Raw genomic sequence first — 17,705 nt, 5'->3', positions numbered from 1 at the left:
TAGTAGAAGATTATGAAGGAAAACAGATGCCAGGAGTAAACTCTGGATATTAAGACTAATTGGAATCCATTTTCCCTGAGTGGCTTGTTTGAATTTAGCCACATTTGATCTTCTGTCTCAATTGCAAGAGAGTGCAGTGACGGAGCAAGTGGTGGCTGTGGGTGACCAGCACCAGGGAGAGTCTGGCTCTGCAGAGATTAACCTTCCATTTCACGCTTCAGGCTGGGTGCAGGCCTTCTTTTGCTGCCATTAGATGGATGGCACTAGCATTATTGTCTGTTCAGTTCCTCTGCAAATCAGCTAGAAAAATACGTAGTGTTTCCAGTTTGTTTCCAGAATAGAGAAAGTGATCATTCTATAGAAAATTGTCTTTGCTTTTCCCCCAAGTCTTCCTCTGCCCTGTTTTATTACGTTGGTGAGATTGGAACCCCTTTATTCTTCTGGTTTTGTGGAGCTGATTGGATTATGGGCAACCCATTGATTTTGGTGACAGGTCTATGCATGGCTGAGCTCTGTAGGGGTTTCTAGTAATATCATTCTCTCATGCCTCACCAGTTTTCTGCACTGTGTTTTGACATGTATGTAACCACTGTGTCACAATTTTCAAATAACTTAGGGTGACCCTGGAAAAAGAGGACCACCTGGCCCCCCTGGACCCCCAGGACCCAGTGTAAGTTATCTGCAGCTTAAATTTCTCTGTGACTGAAATTCGGGATTAAAGAAACCTAAGAACCAAAAATGGAAGTACCTGTTAATTAGTCATTGTCCTAAAATTCCAAAATAGCTACCAACTTTTTGCACCCTTTCAGAACACCGTTCTTTTTAGACAAGAAAAGTAGAGGAATCACAATAATTTTAAACGTGGTTTTCACAGGGAATGGCTTACTCATTATATTTGAAGTCCTTTGATGTTTGTGATTCTCAAATGTTCAGAATTTGGACATATGAAAGAACATTTTCAAATGAACTAGTTTTTGCAAAGGATTTACACAGTAAGCAATTAAAAAATGGAAGCACAAGTAGGAGATAATCCATATTTTAAGTTTGTGATTCCAAGTTCCCCATATTCCCTATTCCTCTCATTTCATCTTCTTTCAATCCCCTGAAAGAAATAATCTTTGCAATTTAGGGTTCTCCAAAAGATATATACCCATGAGGCAAGTTTTTAGAATAGTATATGCTCTTTGTTCCTTATATTTTTATTGAACAACTATATTTTGTCCAGTGAACTTTCTATTATTAGTAGGTTTAAGTATATTTAAGTATATTCTTAACTCTGACATTTTGTTACTTTAGGGAACAATTGGCTTTCATGATGGAGATCCGTTGGTAAGATGTTTTCCTCTGAACAAAATAGTTTTAAATCAAAGACCATGCAATCTTCAGATGAATTCTCTTTAAACTTATCTCACTGGAACATGTTGTATTTCTGTGCTTTACCCCGATGACAGAGCAAGCTGTAGCATTAGTGGACTGGTAGCTTGTATACACTCAGACTGTAACTGTTCTTCATTATAGAAATATCTTTGTTTTCCTATAATCTTTTTACTTTATGTCTAAGGCTTTTTCCCCCCCACCAGATCACCCCCATTTTAAAAGATAGAAGTCAAAGACTTGTGTAACTTATATACTAATTTGCAAATGATGTTGGTAAACTGCACTAAATGCAATTTTGGCACGTTTGATGAGGGGATGTGACCCTCAGGTTAGAGCTAGTCCAGTGGAAGGGGGAGGGGAAAAGGATCGAGTCATGGTATTACGGGTTATCTGAAAACATTTTTTAAAATAAATTAAATCTTAAATAAGCTTGGCAAAATATTAGCATTTATTAAATCTGGATGGTGGATACATGGGGGAAAGGGTTTGCTACATTCTCTGTATTTTTCTGATTAAATGTGAAATAATAAAAAAGGAACGGGTTATTCCAAGTTATTTAATGAATTGCACTGGGGTTCTGTGGCTGGAATTCCTAAAAAAATACCATTTTGCCACAAAGTGGAAACTCTAGTTTATGCATTGTCTGTCTCTGTCTCTCCGGCAGTGTCCCAATGCCTGCCCACCAGGTCGCTCAGGATACCCAGGCATTCCCGGCATGAGGGTGAGAGAATAATTTCAGTGTTTTATTTTCAAGAGTGTTATCCATAGAAAAAATAGAGCCTTTCCTTTAAGCACTGGCCTTTCTGGTGCACAGACCCCACTTGATGGGTCAGGTAAGGCTGTGTTTGCTCATTCTGTGGCTCAGTCTGTGTCCTTATTCATCCTAGAAATTCCTGCTGGTGCCCCTACAGGTCTTCCTACCGAGACACAGATGTGTGCTTATTCAGTGCTTTTGTTGTTCAGGGAAGAAATACTAATATTGTATTTCTTTGACTGAGACACTTTAGACACCAAATTAAAATTTAGAAGTTTGCCTTCTATGGATGGTGAGGGGAATTGTGCACATCATGTAGTTGAAACTATTTTAGTTTGAAAAAAGAAAAAAAACAGAAAAACAGAAAAATAGGCAAGAAAAGGGACATTCCAAAAGCATTTTTCTCTCACTCTGACATTATAATTCAAATTTTCCATTAAAAAATAAAAAGACAAAACCAAATACTACAGTCATTTGGTTTTCTATCTCTGGTCTATGAGTCTGAAGTGATTTTGAAAAATGTCAGACCAATGGAGTTCTGCTATGATCTGAAATGCCCCCAGGCACTGGTTTTCCAATTATGGTTTTCTCTAAGTTTACTTTTGGTGGATTCCCACAGCTGCCTGGATTGGTGTCTTATTACTTACAAAGGCCTGCACTCTCGGAACAAGAAAGGCTCTGAGAGTGAAAGCTCTGATACACTTACTGTTGGAATGTTCATTTCATACTTGCCTCATGTAACTGCCCAAAGCACATGCATGCGTAGAACAGCTGTCCTAACAAGAAAAGATGGGGATCTTTCCTCATGCTATGCAGCCCTCACTGACTGCTTTTTAGAGATTTCCTTTTGCATTTAAAATTGTGTATTAGAAGAGGCGGAGAGTTGTGCATCTAGGGAAGTCCACACTTTTTTTTAATGTTTTTTTTTTTTTTAATTTCAGAGAGAGGAAGTGGGGAGATAAGGGGGGGGCGGGGAGAGAGAGAGAGAGAGAGAGCGAGAGAGCGAGAAACACATCAATGATGAGAGAGAATCTTTGATCAGCTGCCTACTCCACAACCTCACTTGGGATCGAGCCTGAAACTTGGGTCTGTGCCCTGACTAGGAATCGAACTTTGACCTCCTGGTTCATAGGTTGATGCTCCACCACTGAGCTACACTGGATGGAAGTCCACTTCTTATACCAGCCTTTATTCACCTCCAGGAAGGAGATGGGTATGGAGGAGGCAGAAGGGTTCTCCAGAGAGCATAGGACCCCAGTTGAGTTGGATCAGAGCTGTCACATTGGAAAGTAACTTACTGGGAAAGACAATACTCATAACCCAACTGAAAGAGAAAGTTTGGATGGAGGGATCTAGGGGTCTATAGTCATTGAACCATGTTGCTGAACCAGGTTATGGAACTTTTGTTACTCTAGAACAGTGTTTTTCTATTAACTAAGACTGATACTTACCATATGTAGCAGCCATGTAATACATGTGGCATTACTGAGGTCATTTAAGGTAGTTACACAACCTTTTTCTTAGCAGCACATTGACACAGAATTGGGGAAGCAAGATCACTTAATGAGCCTTCTGACCACTTTCTGTGCCAATCCCAGTACAAGTATTCTTTTTATTTGTTTGTTTATTTTATTTATTTGTTTGTTTATTTATTTTTGCATTTGTTAGGGACATAAAGGGGCTAAAGGAGAAATTGGTGAACCTGGAAGACAAGGCCACAAGGTAAGGAAAATGAGTATTTAGTGGGTAAATTGTAATTTGGAGGTAGTGACCATTTTATTATAAGGAATTATAAGGAATGATAAAGTGTGATATTTTACCTCTTCTTTTCAAGTGATAATTGACAAGTTCTCAGTAGATGCATCAATAGTCTGGCTAAGCATAATATTCTAATGTTGTTCAATTATAAAAAACAAAGAAAGCCAGATACTTTTCATTCTTTCCTGTATTGCTACCTCTTGGTTTTTCTTTTCAAATCAATCACACTCAGCTTTTTTTCTTGATGTTTTTAATAGTCAAACGTTATTCAGCTAGTTTTTGCACTCCACTCCACAAAATTTTATGACAAGTGTTGTTGAGACTATCAAACAGAGAAGTTGGTTTGATACTTCTCATCTTAAGTTCTGCAATAATTTATCTATTTTTTACCTTATTTTTTATTTCATATACATATATATATATATTATTGATTTCAGAGAGGATGGGAGAGAGATAGAGATAGAAACAACAATAATGAAAGAGAGTCATTGATTGGCTGCCTCCCGCACGCCCCCTACTGGGGGGAATCTAGCCTGAAATCCGGGACCCTTTAGTCTGCCCGCTGACTCTCTATCCACTGAGCAAACCGGATAGGGCTATTTTTTACCTTATTTTACTATAAGTCAGATTTTAACTCATCTGAAAGTTAGCAATAGCAGTTATGTTATTATCTGGATAAAAACATGGAATCCACAGCACAACTTGCATTGGGGCTGGCATGCTCTGCCTAAAAAATTAGGCTAAAATTTAAAGCAAAGGGGCTTATTTGCCCTTTTATTATCCACTAGTGTAAATCTCCTTTAAGTGTCTAAGTATTTGACTTTCTGTATAGTAGAATTTTTGTCTCTGTTAGTTCTATAATATTTTCTAAAGTCAAACTGTTATTATTAATGCAGGTTCTCTAGACTTTGTTGACTATGTCCTTCTATATTTTTATTGGGTAAGGGCAAAAGATTAGTCCTTTGTTTGGATGTTAAGAGCTAGAGAGACAATTTATTAGTATCTTCAGGAATTAATATCCTTGAACTCCTTGAAAATAAGAGTCTGTTGAACAACCTCAGGTAATCAGGATAAATAAGCCAATTTTCTGTACCTTATTACAGTTTGGACACTTATTTTAAAAATATTTTATTACTTAGGCTTTGACTAATTAAGGTATTTTATTTATATGGACTATCACGGCTGGGTTCTTAATGTCTAATTGTGGAAAATATAAAAAAATGAGTACTCTGCATGCCCATTTCTCCATGGAATGTTAAAATCATAATTTAATAATTTCAACAAATATTTATTAAGTACTTGCTATGTGCCAGTGTTTATTCTGTCTTCTAGGGTCACAGAAGTAAAAAAATATGTCCAATCACAAAGGACTGGATAAATTAAGTATGACATAGCCATATAATAGAATATTATCTAAGCACAAAAAATAGTGTGTATGAACATTAAATTGCTCCAAAAGATATTCATAAGGTAATACTCATAATAAAGCAGATGTAGACCTCTGGTATTTTTGTTGCCATGCATCCCTTCGTTCTTATTTTGGTGACTCCATTTCTCTGGGAAAATTCTAATCCCCAATCCCATGGGACTTGGGAATGGAGTTGTCAATCAGAATATCTCTCTACTCTCCCTATGAAACCAGTAATTTTGATACCTATGCAAGTTAGTTATTTGAACCCTCAAGTTTGGTTTGGCCTTCAGTGAGGAAACTTCAAATTGTTTTGGTGCGTGAGGGTCAAAATTGGCCAAAATTTTCATTGGAATTGTTGAAAACTCCTCTAATTTATAAATGTTTGTGTTACTTAAAACTTTGAGTGGTGTCTTTGAAAACTGACATATGAAAATAGGATGACAATTGCTCATTGAAGAATGAGCCTCAAAAGGGCTAATAGAATCATGTAACTGTAAACAAAGAGCAGAATGAAGAAGAATTGAGACTAGGGGCCTGGAGCTTGAATTCAGATTCACGATGCTGCCTTGAATTTACTCAACAAATTAGTTAAAGATTTTAAAAATTGTTTATGAATATCGGATTGAATAGTCAAAATTTTTTCAGTGAAATGATATTAAATTTCTACTTCTAAATTTGCCATTAACTTTGTGGTTATTGATTAGTTGTGTGCTATTCTTCTGCTGGTAAATATTTAAATCAACTACATTACTCCGAGGTTTATCAAAAATCCATGGGAAATACCCCAAACCCTGTTAATGAAAACTTGCTATGAACATATCAATCACTGTTGTATTTGTAGTTAGTTAGGGAAAGACAAGCAGCATTGAAATATACCCATCTGTTGATTATCCACTCCATGAACCAGCTAATTCACTGGCTTTCCCATTGGGACTTCCTTTTCCTGCTGTCAATCATATATTCTTATGAAATATAATTCTATCTAATAAAGAAGGAATATGCTAATTGACCCTCACGCCATTGTAGGCGGTGCCCACAGCCAATAAGGAGGGAATATGCTAATTGATGCCCCGCCTTCAAAGATGGCAGTGCCCACAGCCAATAAGGAAGGAATATGCTAATTGAATGCCCTGCCCTCAAAGATGGCAGTGCCCACAGCCAATAAGGAGGGAATATGCTAACTGACTGCCCCACCCTCAAAGATGGCAGCACCCACAGCCAATAAGGAGGGAATATGCTAATTGACTGCCACGCCCTCAAAGATGGCAGTGCCCAGTCCCCTCATCCTCAGATGGTGGCTGCCCAGCCGCCCAGGACCGCCCGAGGCTCAGGTAACCAGGGCCAGCCGAGACTTGCACTGCCGGCAGTGGCAGCAGCAGAGGTGTGATGGGGCATCGCCTTCCCCTGATCGCTGGGTCGCCTCCCACTCCTGAGGGCTCCCAGACTGTGAGAAGGGGCAGTCCGGGCTGAGGGACCGCCCCTCCTCCAGTGCATGAATTTTCATGCACTGGGTCTCTAGTCTAAATATAATAATGATACTAAAATTACTATGTAAGATTCTCTTAATTCATTAAAAAATCAAGTATAAGTGATTTAGGTATATACTAATTCTTTGCATTATATGTCCAAGTTTTCTGTTAATATTTCTGTTAAATTTTTTGTATTTTCTTTTGTGTGTGTGTGTGTGTCTAAATATAAGGTACAGTATGTGGAGCAAGAACATTGTGAATAGAAACATGAAATAAAGAACAATAGAAATATTTACATAATATTAAAAATGAAGAATTTTTCTCATCATTAATTTAATAATTTATGATATCCATTACCAAAGTAATGTAGGGCAGTATACTTATTGTATAAAATAAAACTTTTTTCCCTGGAGTCAATAAAGTAATCTTTCTGTAAGAAACAGCAGTTGGATTTTCTTTTAGAATATATTAACATTTAAAAGTGCACAAGAGGTTATAAAATTAATATTTAAAAATCAAAACAATAATTAGTTAGAAAACATAATGGAAGAAGACTCCATTGATAATAGCTACCAAGACTAATATGAAGAAAAGAGCAAAACTTTATAGATGGAAAGAGAATTGGCTAAATAGGAAGATAAACTGAGTTCCAATATAGAAAGAGTCAATATTGTAAAGATTTCAATTCTCTACATATTAATCTATTAATTTAACGCAATCCTAATATGAAGCAAGTAGTATTTTTGTGAAGATTTGCCCAACAATTTCTAAAGTTCATCTGGAAGAGTACACATATAGGAAAACTGAAAAATAAGAGTAACTATAAGCGAAAATAAGGTAAATGAATTCTCTCTACCTGAGATTGAAGTGTATTATAAAATTTCAATAATTAAAATGCTGTGGTATTGACAACATCATACAACAGATCAGTATAGCAGAATAGGAAGCCTACAAACAAGTATATTTAACAATTTAGTATATATTAAAGATGAATTATCCAACGTGTGTGGAGAGAATGTACTAGTCAATAAGTGGTATTAGAGCAAGTGGCCCATTACCAGGAAAAAGATAGATAGATTTATACCTTATATTTTACATTAAAATAAATTACTGCTAATTAAAGATTTCTATTATAAAATTACTAGGTGAAATATATGGATGAAATACTTATATTTTAGGGGTGGAGAAAGTTTTTTTACCAATGACATCAAAGGTATAAGCCATGAAAAGAAAGACTGATTTAAATACATTAAAAATTTGTATATGGTATCAAAATGATAATAAGAAAAGTTAAAAATAAAAATCATAATTAAATAATATTGTAGTTTATGGAAAAGTTTGCACAGTGTGATCTTATTTTTCTAGTAATACCCCCCCAACACATGCACATTTGAAGTATATATGCATACATGTTCTCGCTCTGTCTCTCTGTCTCCCTCCCCTCACCCTCTCTTTTCCTCCTGCCCTCCTTTCTTTATAAAAGCATCTAAAAAGTTACTGGTGATCAACCAAAGGACTTGTATGCATACATATAAGCATAACTAATGGACATAAGACACTGGGGGGTAAGGGAGGGCAGGGATTGTCAAGGGCGGGGGGTGGGGGAAGGACACATATGTAATACCCTTTGTAATACTTATTATAATATTTTTTTTAAAAAGAATAAAAAAAAAATAAAAGCATCTGACCTTAAAGATCATCTATAAAAAAAAAAGTTACTGGTATTAATAGTTGAAAGGTGAAATTTGGGTGGCTTTATTTGTATACCTCTTTGTATTTTCTTAATGTTTTATAATTAATATGGATTACTCATGTAAAATAATGTTTTAAGGCATAGTAGAGTCAGAGGATGCCTAGTAAATTTAAAGTATGCCGATTAGATCAAGCCTATTTCTACGCTCATTTGCCAGAATAACAGCAGGTGTGCTTTTCGGTTGCTTTTTAGGGTGAAGAAGGTGACCAGGGAGAACCAGGAGAAGTCGGAGCTCAAGGACCTCCAGTAAAGTATTTTTAAAAAATTTAACTAGGACATGCGAATATTCTTTTTAGGATATTTGGAATATTTTCTATTTGGCATTTGGATTAATAGTATTACATTAACATCATATTCTCTATTTTTTTGCCAAGCCAGTCTTTGGAAATTGTTATTTTTTTCAAAATAGGAAAGATCCCCATTGTATATTCAAGCACCATTTTACCAAGAAAATTCTACATATAGCTACATATGTTCATTTACTAAATTTCAGGGCTAGGCAATCTGAAAAAAATATTGAACACAGAGGATGATATATATTTTCTGTGTTCCATGGTACTATTTATTACATAATATAATGAGAAAATTTTGTGTATCCTGAATATTCAGCAGGTATATCATCTGGATTTAATGTATCTTATGCCAGCATGCAATCATTTTAATTAGAACATTCTCCTCGCCCCCCTCCCCAATCCTCACCCGAGGACATGCTTAGAGAGAAAGAGAAAGAGAAAGAGAGAGAGAGAGAGAGAGAGAGAGAGAGAGAGAGAGAGAGATCAATTGCCTTCCCTATGCTCCCTAACCAGGGATCAAACCTGCAACCTGGGTATGTGCTCAACCAGGAATGGAACTGGCAACCTTTTGGTGCACAGGATGACACTAAACCAACTGAACCACACTCCGGCTGGGCTAATTAGAACATCCCTAATTGCTTGTATTCATATCTTTTAATAAAAAGTTGATCCCTTGTGCTTTGGCAAATTGCTGCAATAATATGCACAGTGAGGAAATTGGGGCTATCAGCATACTTCATTTAAAAATGTTTGCTAAATAGGAATTTACATTACTTTCATATATGAAAATGGAATTGTGCCATTTTTTGGTCACAATGAGTAATAACAATTATGGAAATAATAATTTCAAGATATTCATTGAACATTGTAGCTAGCTAGAACAGGCTGGGTCTTGTTCTCAGAAACTAAAGAGTTAAGAAGAACAAACACAGGGCCACCCTTCATGCCCTTGCTCTGTTCTCCCTGCACAACTGGCTTTTATAAAGGGTGCAGGGAGCGTGCAGATTAGTGCTTACCAGAGCTGACGGGAAATCAAGCTAAAGGAAACGAGTCAGAGAATCTGTAAGAAATAGACTCTGCTTTTAAGCCACGTGAAAACTTTAAGAAAATCTGAGGAGTCCAAGGGTGTTTGTTCCAGAAGCTTGCCTTCCTCTACCCTTGATATGAAACACTATTTTGTGAGTGGAAAATAGAGATAAGTAGTGTGAGAGACTTATGCTTTATTTTTTACCTGATGAAAATTTGATAGGTCTTAAAAAGTTATTTAAAAAACCATTCCCAAAGATGCTATGAACAGGATTTTGCAAGGAGCATTTTAAAAAGTGCTCATGGATTAAGGATCTCTGTTGGGTGCTTCATGGCTCAAGTGGTCCATTGGGGATATCATTAGTGCTTGCTGACCTTCTGGGGTTTGGGAGTGGATATGTAAAGATGTTTTTGTAAAAGTACAGATTTTCACTTTTTAAACATGTCTCTATAAAGTTATGTACAGATTTAAAAAAAATACATTTTGGAACATTTATAAACAAGCTCTGCCCTTCAAACTAGTCACCTTGAGGGATGATACATGGCATTGTCATGACATTGCTATGACTCAAAATTACCTTCGAAAAGAGCAATTTTAATCTGTTATGGCCATATCTCACATTATATCCTATGTGGATCAGCCTGCATATTTGTATTTCAGGTCAATCCTAACTGGTCTACATAGACTTTGTGACTGACCTGGATGCAGAGTTGGCCATGGAATTGCCCCATTTTCTCCATGTGAGAGTACAAGGGGAATAACTGGCCTTAAGCTACTTTATCTTAAGCCAGTTACAGTGGACAGTCAGCAAGTTGTTCAGAAGTAGCTACCCTACTTCTTGCTGAAGCATCTACCCACTGTTGCTCCGTGGGGAGCTCTTATGCTCACTCTTTACAGAATTCATTTTTGGGGCCCTCCTGCTGTGGGATCAGAGAGCCAAGAGGTAACATTTTAGTAGTGAAAGGGATGCCAGAAATCACACTCCACACCCTCATTTTTAGGATTACCCACTCTGGTGCCTGAGATTGGGTGAGACGGGTTTCTACTGGACCAAACTGGAGTCAGAATGCACTTATCATGGAAATGGGTTAATGAATAGTGACTATAGGTGGCTAATGGAGACTTGAGCAGCTGCATTTATAGGTCATAAGCTTTAGTGGGTTAGCTTGGGAACCTAGTTGCCTTTGATGGCATATAATGGGGAGAATAAATTATCCCAAGGTCTAAAATCAGAACCATGTTACACGTAACCAATTTACAAACCATGAAGGAGGAGATTGGCAGTGTGTTCTGTATATATTAAAAGCTAAGCCATATGCATTCCCATAATTCTCTTGTGCCAGTGATAGTTACTTTTTTGTCATCAGTAATTGTTCGAACTCCAGGGTGTGTAAGTCTTCAACATTTTAAACAAGGATTTACCATCAGAAGAATTCCTTGGATTTTTCTTTCTAAACTAGAAAAGTTCATCTATATGATGTCACTATTTGTTAATGTTACCTTAGGTTGTGATAACATCCTTCTTCTGGATCAGTTTTTATGATGAGATAAATGAGTGTGTGCTTCAACTACAATAATTCACTTTTCTTTTTTACATTTCTAGGGCTCTCAAGGACTGAGAGGCATCACTGGCATAGTTGGGGAAAAGGGAGAAAAAGTAAGAATATGATGTTTATCTATATATATAAAAGCCTAATATGCAAATTGTCCCCTTGGGAGTTCGGCCAGGAGACCAGGAGTTTGATTGCTCGCTATGATGTGTGCTGAACACCAGGGGGCAGCGTGGAATGAAGGAAGGCCCTGGCCAGCAGCCGGGAAAGGGAGACCCTGGCCGGCAGCCAGAAGGAAGGCCCCACCTGGCAGCCTAAAGGCCCCGATCGACCCTGATTGCCAGCCAGGTCTAGGGATCATACCCGTGCACGAATTTATAATATAAAAATGTATAAATGTTTAAATTTTTGGCCATTTAAAAATATCTTATCTTCAACATCACTTTTTTAATTATTATTTTTAAAATATATTTTTATTGATTTCAGGGTGGAAGGGAGAGGGAGAGATAGAAACATGAATGATGAGAGAGAATCATTGATTAGCTGCCTCCTGCACGTCTCCTACTAGGGATCGAGCCCACAACCCGGGGATGTGCCCTGATTGGGAATTTAACCGGGACTTCTTGGTTCCTATGTTGATGTTCAACCAATGAGGCACACCAGCTGGCCACTTTTTACTTTTTGCTTGGTGCTTCGTAGATGTTTGGTTAGAGTTTCACATTTCTGTTTATCACTTAGCTGATAAAAATGAGTAGTATGCATAATACTTGTCATATATTTTATATTTTAAATAGGCAAATAGCAATAAAGAGGGCTGTTATATTTTACCTCTTTATCATTAATAGTAGTTAACACTTTATCATTAATAGTAGTTAACACTGGTAACACTGATGCAGTACATGGAAAGGGAGAGTGAGAGAAGGCAAGATGCACTCAAGGACACTGGGGCCCTCAGTGGCTGTCAAGGACACTGGGGCCCTCAGTGGCTGTGCTGCCAGGGATCATATCCTTGTGACCGGAGTTCACCAACTTGTTCTTAGCCTAGTCTCAGAGCCCAGGTTCTCCTAGCATTTCCATAGCAAGGTGCTCTGTGAGATGCTGGGGAGATTCAAAGAGGAATAAGGACTTCTGCAAGTTGGTTATTTATTGGGAGAAAATAGCTAATTATAATGCAAACAAGAGAGATATCAACTTGAGGACAAGTGGTATGAGGGAGTGAGGACGGAATAGTTAACCTTGATGGGGGAACTGGGAGGGCTCCTGAAGGCGTTAGCGTCAGAAGGAGGTCAGGCCTAGAAGGATGAGATGTTGCTGCTGGCGGAGGATAGAGGTCAAGGGATGCCTGGCTGAGTGAATATCTTAAGCAAAAACAATGGAAACCTGAAAGTTCATGATGTGCTCAGAAGTGTCTGTCTTGCTCTGTGTGTGTGCATGCGTGTGTGTCTAGCTTCTTTACCAGACTTTAAGAAACAGTTACCCCTTCTTAGAAAGTATGTTAGGAAATGCAATTTGTAGGATCCAGAAAAAAAAAAAGCACTCTTGCCCCATTTTCTTTAGAACGTCTATGGCTAATGGCTAATTTATATCATTTCACACAGAAGCATACAGCCTTCCATTAACAACTAAACAAGAATAATTTGCACATTGTCAGTACTCAATAAATGAAATTAAATATATTTTTAAAGAGATGCACATTTTTGTATGTTGGAAGAAATGATTTTGTGAATACTTTCTTCAACTTCATTTTTTTTAGCCTCTTTTAGGTATTCTCAGTCTGGCTGATTTCCTCTTTCATTTCTTTAAAAAAAACACACTGCACTTTAAAAAAATATTTTATATTTCTATATTCATGTTACCTTAAGTAACATTCTGTGCGTATCTTTTCTGTTATTAAATAATAAATCCCATTTATTTCACAGTTGCTGATACCCAGGCCTTTGCTTTTTCTGGATTTAAATCATTCCTAATATATGTGATCCCTCACTTTGAAACCAATTACCGATCTTGATATGCTTTTTATTTGAGGTATTTTTCTAGTTTCTATTTTTCGAAATTTCTCATTTCCTCTGGTTTCTGTCAAATTCCTACCAATTAAAAAAAAAGCCCTTCTTGTGAACTCAGGCCCATCGAGTGGTTACCTAGTAACAGCAGTTTGGGTCTGAGCTCTCCCTGAACAGCATGAGAGAGAAAGTGCATCAAAGTCATTTCTATAATGCAAGGCTGGGCGTCGCTCTCACAACACAGGCTGAATGATGAATGCAAGTCTTTCTCAGGTCTTCCAAGCCCCTTCTTCCCTGGTGAATGTAGAATGCCGACTGCTTTGTTCTGGTTTTTAGGGATCAAAGAATTTCAAGGCTCTCTGGTGTTTTCTCTGTGGTGTTCTTTCTCTGATTCTACCTGTGTCTGAACCTTCTATCACAGGTTTTCTAATTTTCAATTCTTACTACGGGTGCTGTCCACCTGGTTTTCTTGGCCTGACATCTATTCAATACTCTTTTGACTGCTTTCCATTTATTTTATCGTGTCCCCATCTCAACCCTGTTCATTAGAAGACGGCCTGTTCACTTCAATTGCCTTCTCATTCACTTAATAGAAGAAAAAAAGACTTAAAGAAGGGGATTGTATTTTGTCATGCAGTGTATGTAGACAGCATTAAAAAGCACCGTATTTTTGTTTTAAAATCACATTTTGATTTTTATAATGAAAAAGAGGAGATTATATATGTATATATATAATATAACCAAGTCAGAGATAATTCAAGATATTAGATTTATAAAGCTTCGTAGTTCTTACGCCACATCGCTTGGCAGGGTGAATCTGTTGTTGAGAGAATAGATCAATTGCTTTATGCAAACAGAACCTAACATCTACCCAGGATGGGAGAGGAACTGATCAAATCCTTATTACAATTCATTCTTCCAAATCACATGGCTAGACTTCTGATTCTAAATCTGTTTCTTTCTTGGTGGAAATCCAGAGTCCCAGACACCCTCCCACAGAGTTCCTGGCAGCTATTTTTTTGGGTGGCTCCTTGGTCTTCGCCATTAATGAATTCCCATAGGGATTCTGAGTGTCCTGGAGGGGGACTACCACATCTCTTCCAATACATCTGCCAAGTTCTCTAAGTAGGTGCCAGGCTATTTATTCATGTCATCAATCAAGAATGGGTGCAGTGTTAACTTCAAATATCCAGAGTGCTATCAAAATTTTGCTGTAAGTACTTTGGTGGGATGAGAAGATGTAGACTAGAGTTTTCATATTTCAGGTGTCATATCTACTTTTGGGGGTTCACTAATGAATAGGATATATATTACACACATAAAACCTCCTTTTTTAGTGGCTATTAAAGTTGTTTAGAAAGACTGATATGCCCTTTAACATATATGACTGAACTCATTTTCATTTCTTTGTCTTGTTTCTTGCAGGGTGCTCGGGGCTTTGATGGAGAACCTGGGCCTCGAGGAATTCCTGGTGCATTTGTAAGTAGTTTTCCTTTAACAAGACCCCATGATTTTTTTTTTTTTTAGCAACGATCAATGATCGATTTTTTTTCTATATGCATGTGTATCTGCAAGTGTCCCCTACATGTGAATAATTAAAGTGGAAAAATGGGCAATGGTTTTTGTATTTATTTAAAACATTTTAATTAAGATAAACATCTCTTTCTTGGGTTGAGATAGGTGTTTTTTTAATAGGTGAAGTAAAATTGTTGAGTGTTTATCTTTGCTATGTTTTCCTTTTGTTTTGGTTGTCAGCATGCTTAGAATTATAGTAACTATCTCATGTCAAGTTCTTGGGTAGTTCTATCCTTTTCTTTCTCTATGACTTCTGATCTCATTATTCCATATTTTGACTGCCATAGATGTAGGTATCAATATTGTAGGCTGCCTCACACCTTTTTTCCTTTCTGGAAGCAAATAAAAATGGCATTTATTAATGCTAACCTATACACATAGAAAGTAGAAAAGGTATAAGTAAAATAGAATTTGCAACTATCAAGGTCCTCTGGTGCAGTGTGAAAGACAGAATGTAACTAAACCATTCATTATAAGATCAAACACTAGAGCATGTGGTAAAGGTAATCCAAGCAAGAGGGCCTTAGAGGAGGCGTGGCCATGAGAGCAGCAGAGTACAACTGAGAGGAAGCACCTTTAATGGGTGGGGTTGCTGTTGCAGACGCTGCCACTGTCTGGGGTTGAGAAGACGACATTGCATAGATAAGGCAGAACCACATTGTGGAGAGTGTTTAATGCCAATCTTAGCAATAGGAACTGATCCAGTAGCAATAGGAAACCCTTTGAGGTTTTAGAGGAGGTAAACAATCCCACAAAAGCTGAATTTTAGGAAGACACATCCTCCATCTGTTGCCACCTATACCCTACATCAACAGGAGCTTGATAATTTCTACAGAAACCATTATTATTAACTGAGGAATTAAATAATAGGGAGAAAAGGTTGGCAACTAATCCAAACCTTAACCCACCAGGATAATCAATGGGAGTAGCTGATATGTACACATAGCTACAAATGTAAAAGTTACTTGCAGTATGGACCTTAATTTTATTTTACCTGTACATGCAAAGAGCAAAGAAGCATATGTATTTAAAATAAAAGTAAAAGATAAATAAGTTTCGATGATCCCAATGGAAAATCATTTTTTAAAGACAATTTTTATAAAAAGATTTCTCGAGCTACGCATCCATAATAGAGCAAAGCCATTGGAATGAAAGAGGTAAGGTGGATGGTATCTTATAATTTCAAAAGTCTATCGATAAGTAACTTTTGCTTAGAGTAACAACATTTTATTTCCTTACAGGGTGATCAAGGACAGCGAGGGCCTCCAGGAGAAGCAGGTCCCAAGGGAGACAGAGTGAGTTCAAATGAGTGTTCATCACGACAGGCAGCGTGATTTCCAGTGTCAACTGCTGACTATGCTCCCCTCTTTGACATGTCCTAAGTTTTGTGATAATTGAGCATGACTTGTCTGCCCGTTCCCTTTTGCCCTGCAGGGGCCTCAAGGTTCTAGAGGAATTCCTGGCCTCCCTGGGTCCAAAGGAGACACGGTATGTCTTGAGCAGTAGTCATCAAGCACATTTTTCAAAGTGATTATTAACTCAGAATAAAACTTTAGAAAATAATGAAGGGAAGGAGAATGTGTTTCTAAGAGACAGTGTGTTTCTTTGTGTGTCTTTAGGGCTTGCCAGGTGTGGATGGCCGTGACGGGATCCCTGGAATGCCCGGAACAAAGGTAGCTGTGTGATTTAGTCCAAGAGTGAATAGGGCCATCTCTGCCCTGGCCAACCAAGCATAGCATTTCCATTGCTCTATTACTGGGAGATTTATTTAGCTGGTTTTGACTTCTTTCTTCCTTTTAATTTCTTAATCAAGTGTCAATTCAAAATGCTTATTAGAATAGGATGCTTATTTGCTTGGTTTCAGAAACTCAGTAAAATTGTCCCATTGAGGAAAGTAGGCTGAAGGAAATTGTATATTTTGATTGAATTTATATCCTAAGTCTTATCCCACACCAACCTCTGCCCCTTATTGGGTCACATTATAAAAATGCATGTAAGATCAGCTGTTGGAATAATCCTTTTACTCTGAGTCCTTTCTTTTCTTAAAAGTAATACAGCAGTTCAGACAAGTTCAAAGATGCAATAAAAACTTTTTTCCCCCCCAGGGTGAACCGGGGAAACCTGGGCCTCCCGGTGATGCAGGACTGCAGGGGTTACCTGTGAGTATTTAGTTCTTTAAATGCTTATTGTTTTTATATACATATATTGATTTGCATGTATAGATATGAATTTTGGGGAGAAACATATTAAGTAAATTGCTAAGTCCTGGGGGAAGATACAATGCTTTAATTTACCTTTTTTTATATTTACATTTTTCTACTTTTTCTCTGAGTAGCTAGTTCTTTTTCTAATAATATACTAAGCTTTAATTTTACATTCCTCTTTAGTTCACTCAATCTTCCTTATATCTTTTTCCTAACCCTGAGCGGTGGGCCAGGATCATATACTTTCTCCTACTTTTTTTTTCTTTCCTTTATTGATTAAGGTATTACAACTGTGTCCTTATCCCCCCATTTTCCCCCCACCCCCCCACTCATGCCTTCACTCCCCCCCCCCATGTCTGTACCATTGGTTATGATTTTATGCATGTATACAAGTCCTTTGGTTGATCTCTCCCCCTTAGCCCCACCCTCCCCTGCCTTCCCTCTGAGGTTTGAGCATCTGATCGATGCTACTCTGTCTCTAGATCTATTACTTTCTCCTACTTTTAACCAGTTCTGAAGTTTTTGTTAGCAGCG

At 37.5% G+C, this 17,705-nt stretch overlaps 1 protein-coding gene across 1 annotated transcript in view; it reads left to right on the top strand.

The window, feature by feature from the left end:
- Positions 1-17,705, top strand: part of COL9A1 (collagen type IX alpha 1 chain) — a 92,021-nt gene that overhangs the window by 34,622 nt on the left and 39,694 nt on the right. The window contains exons 15-25 of the mRNA XM_023754314.1: positions 617-670; positions 1,297-1,329; positions 2,042-2,098; positions 3,800-3,853; positions 8,715-8,768; positions 11,446-11,499; positions 14,818-14,871; positions 16,209-16,262; positions 16,402-16,455; positions 16,587-16,640; positions 17,073-17,126. Of these exons, the coding sequence (XP_023610082.1) occupies positions 617-670; positions 1,297-1,329; positions 2,042-2,098; positions 3,800-3,853; positions 8,715-8,768; positions 11,446-11,499; positions 14,818-14,871; positions 16,209-16,262; positions 16,402-16,455; positions 16,587-16,640; positions 17,073-17,126 (576 nt within the window). The remainder of the gene's footprint in view (positions 1-616; positions 671-1,296; positions 1,330-2,041; positions 2,099-3,799; positions 3,854-8,714; positions 8,769-11,445; positions 11,500-14,817; positions 14,872-16,208; positions 16,263-16,401; positions 16,456-16,586; positions 16,641-17,072; positions 17,127-17,705) is intronic.

Source organism: Myotis lucifugus, unplaced genomic scaffold (genome assembly GCF_000147115.1).
Source record: "Myotis lucifugus unplaced genomic scaffold, Myoluc2.0 scaffold_59, whole genome shotgun sequence".
Taxonomy (NCBI): Eukaryota; Metazoa; Chordata; class Mammalia; order Chiroptera; family Vespertilionidae; genus Myotis; species Myotis lucifugus.
This window is presented reverse-complemented; position numbering and strand designations above follow the sequence as displayed.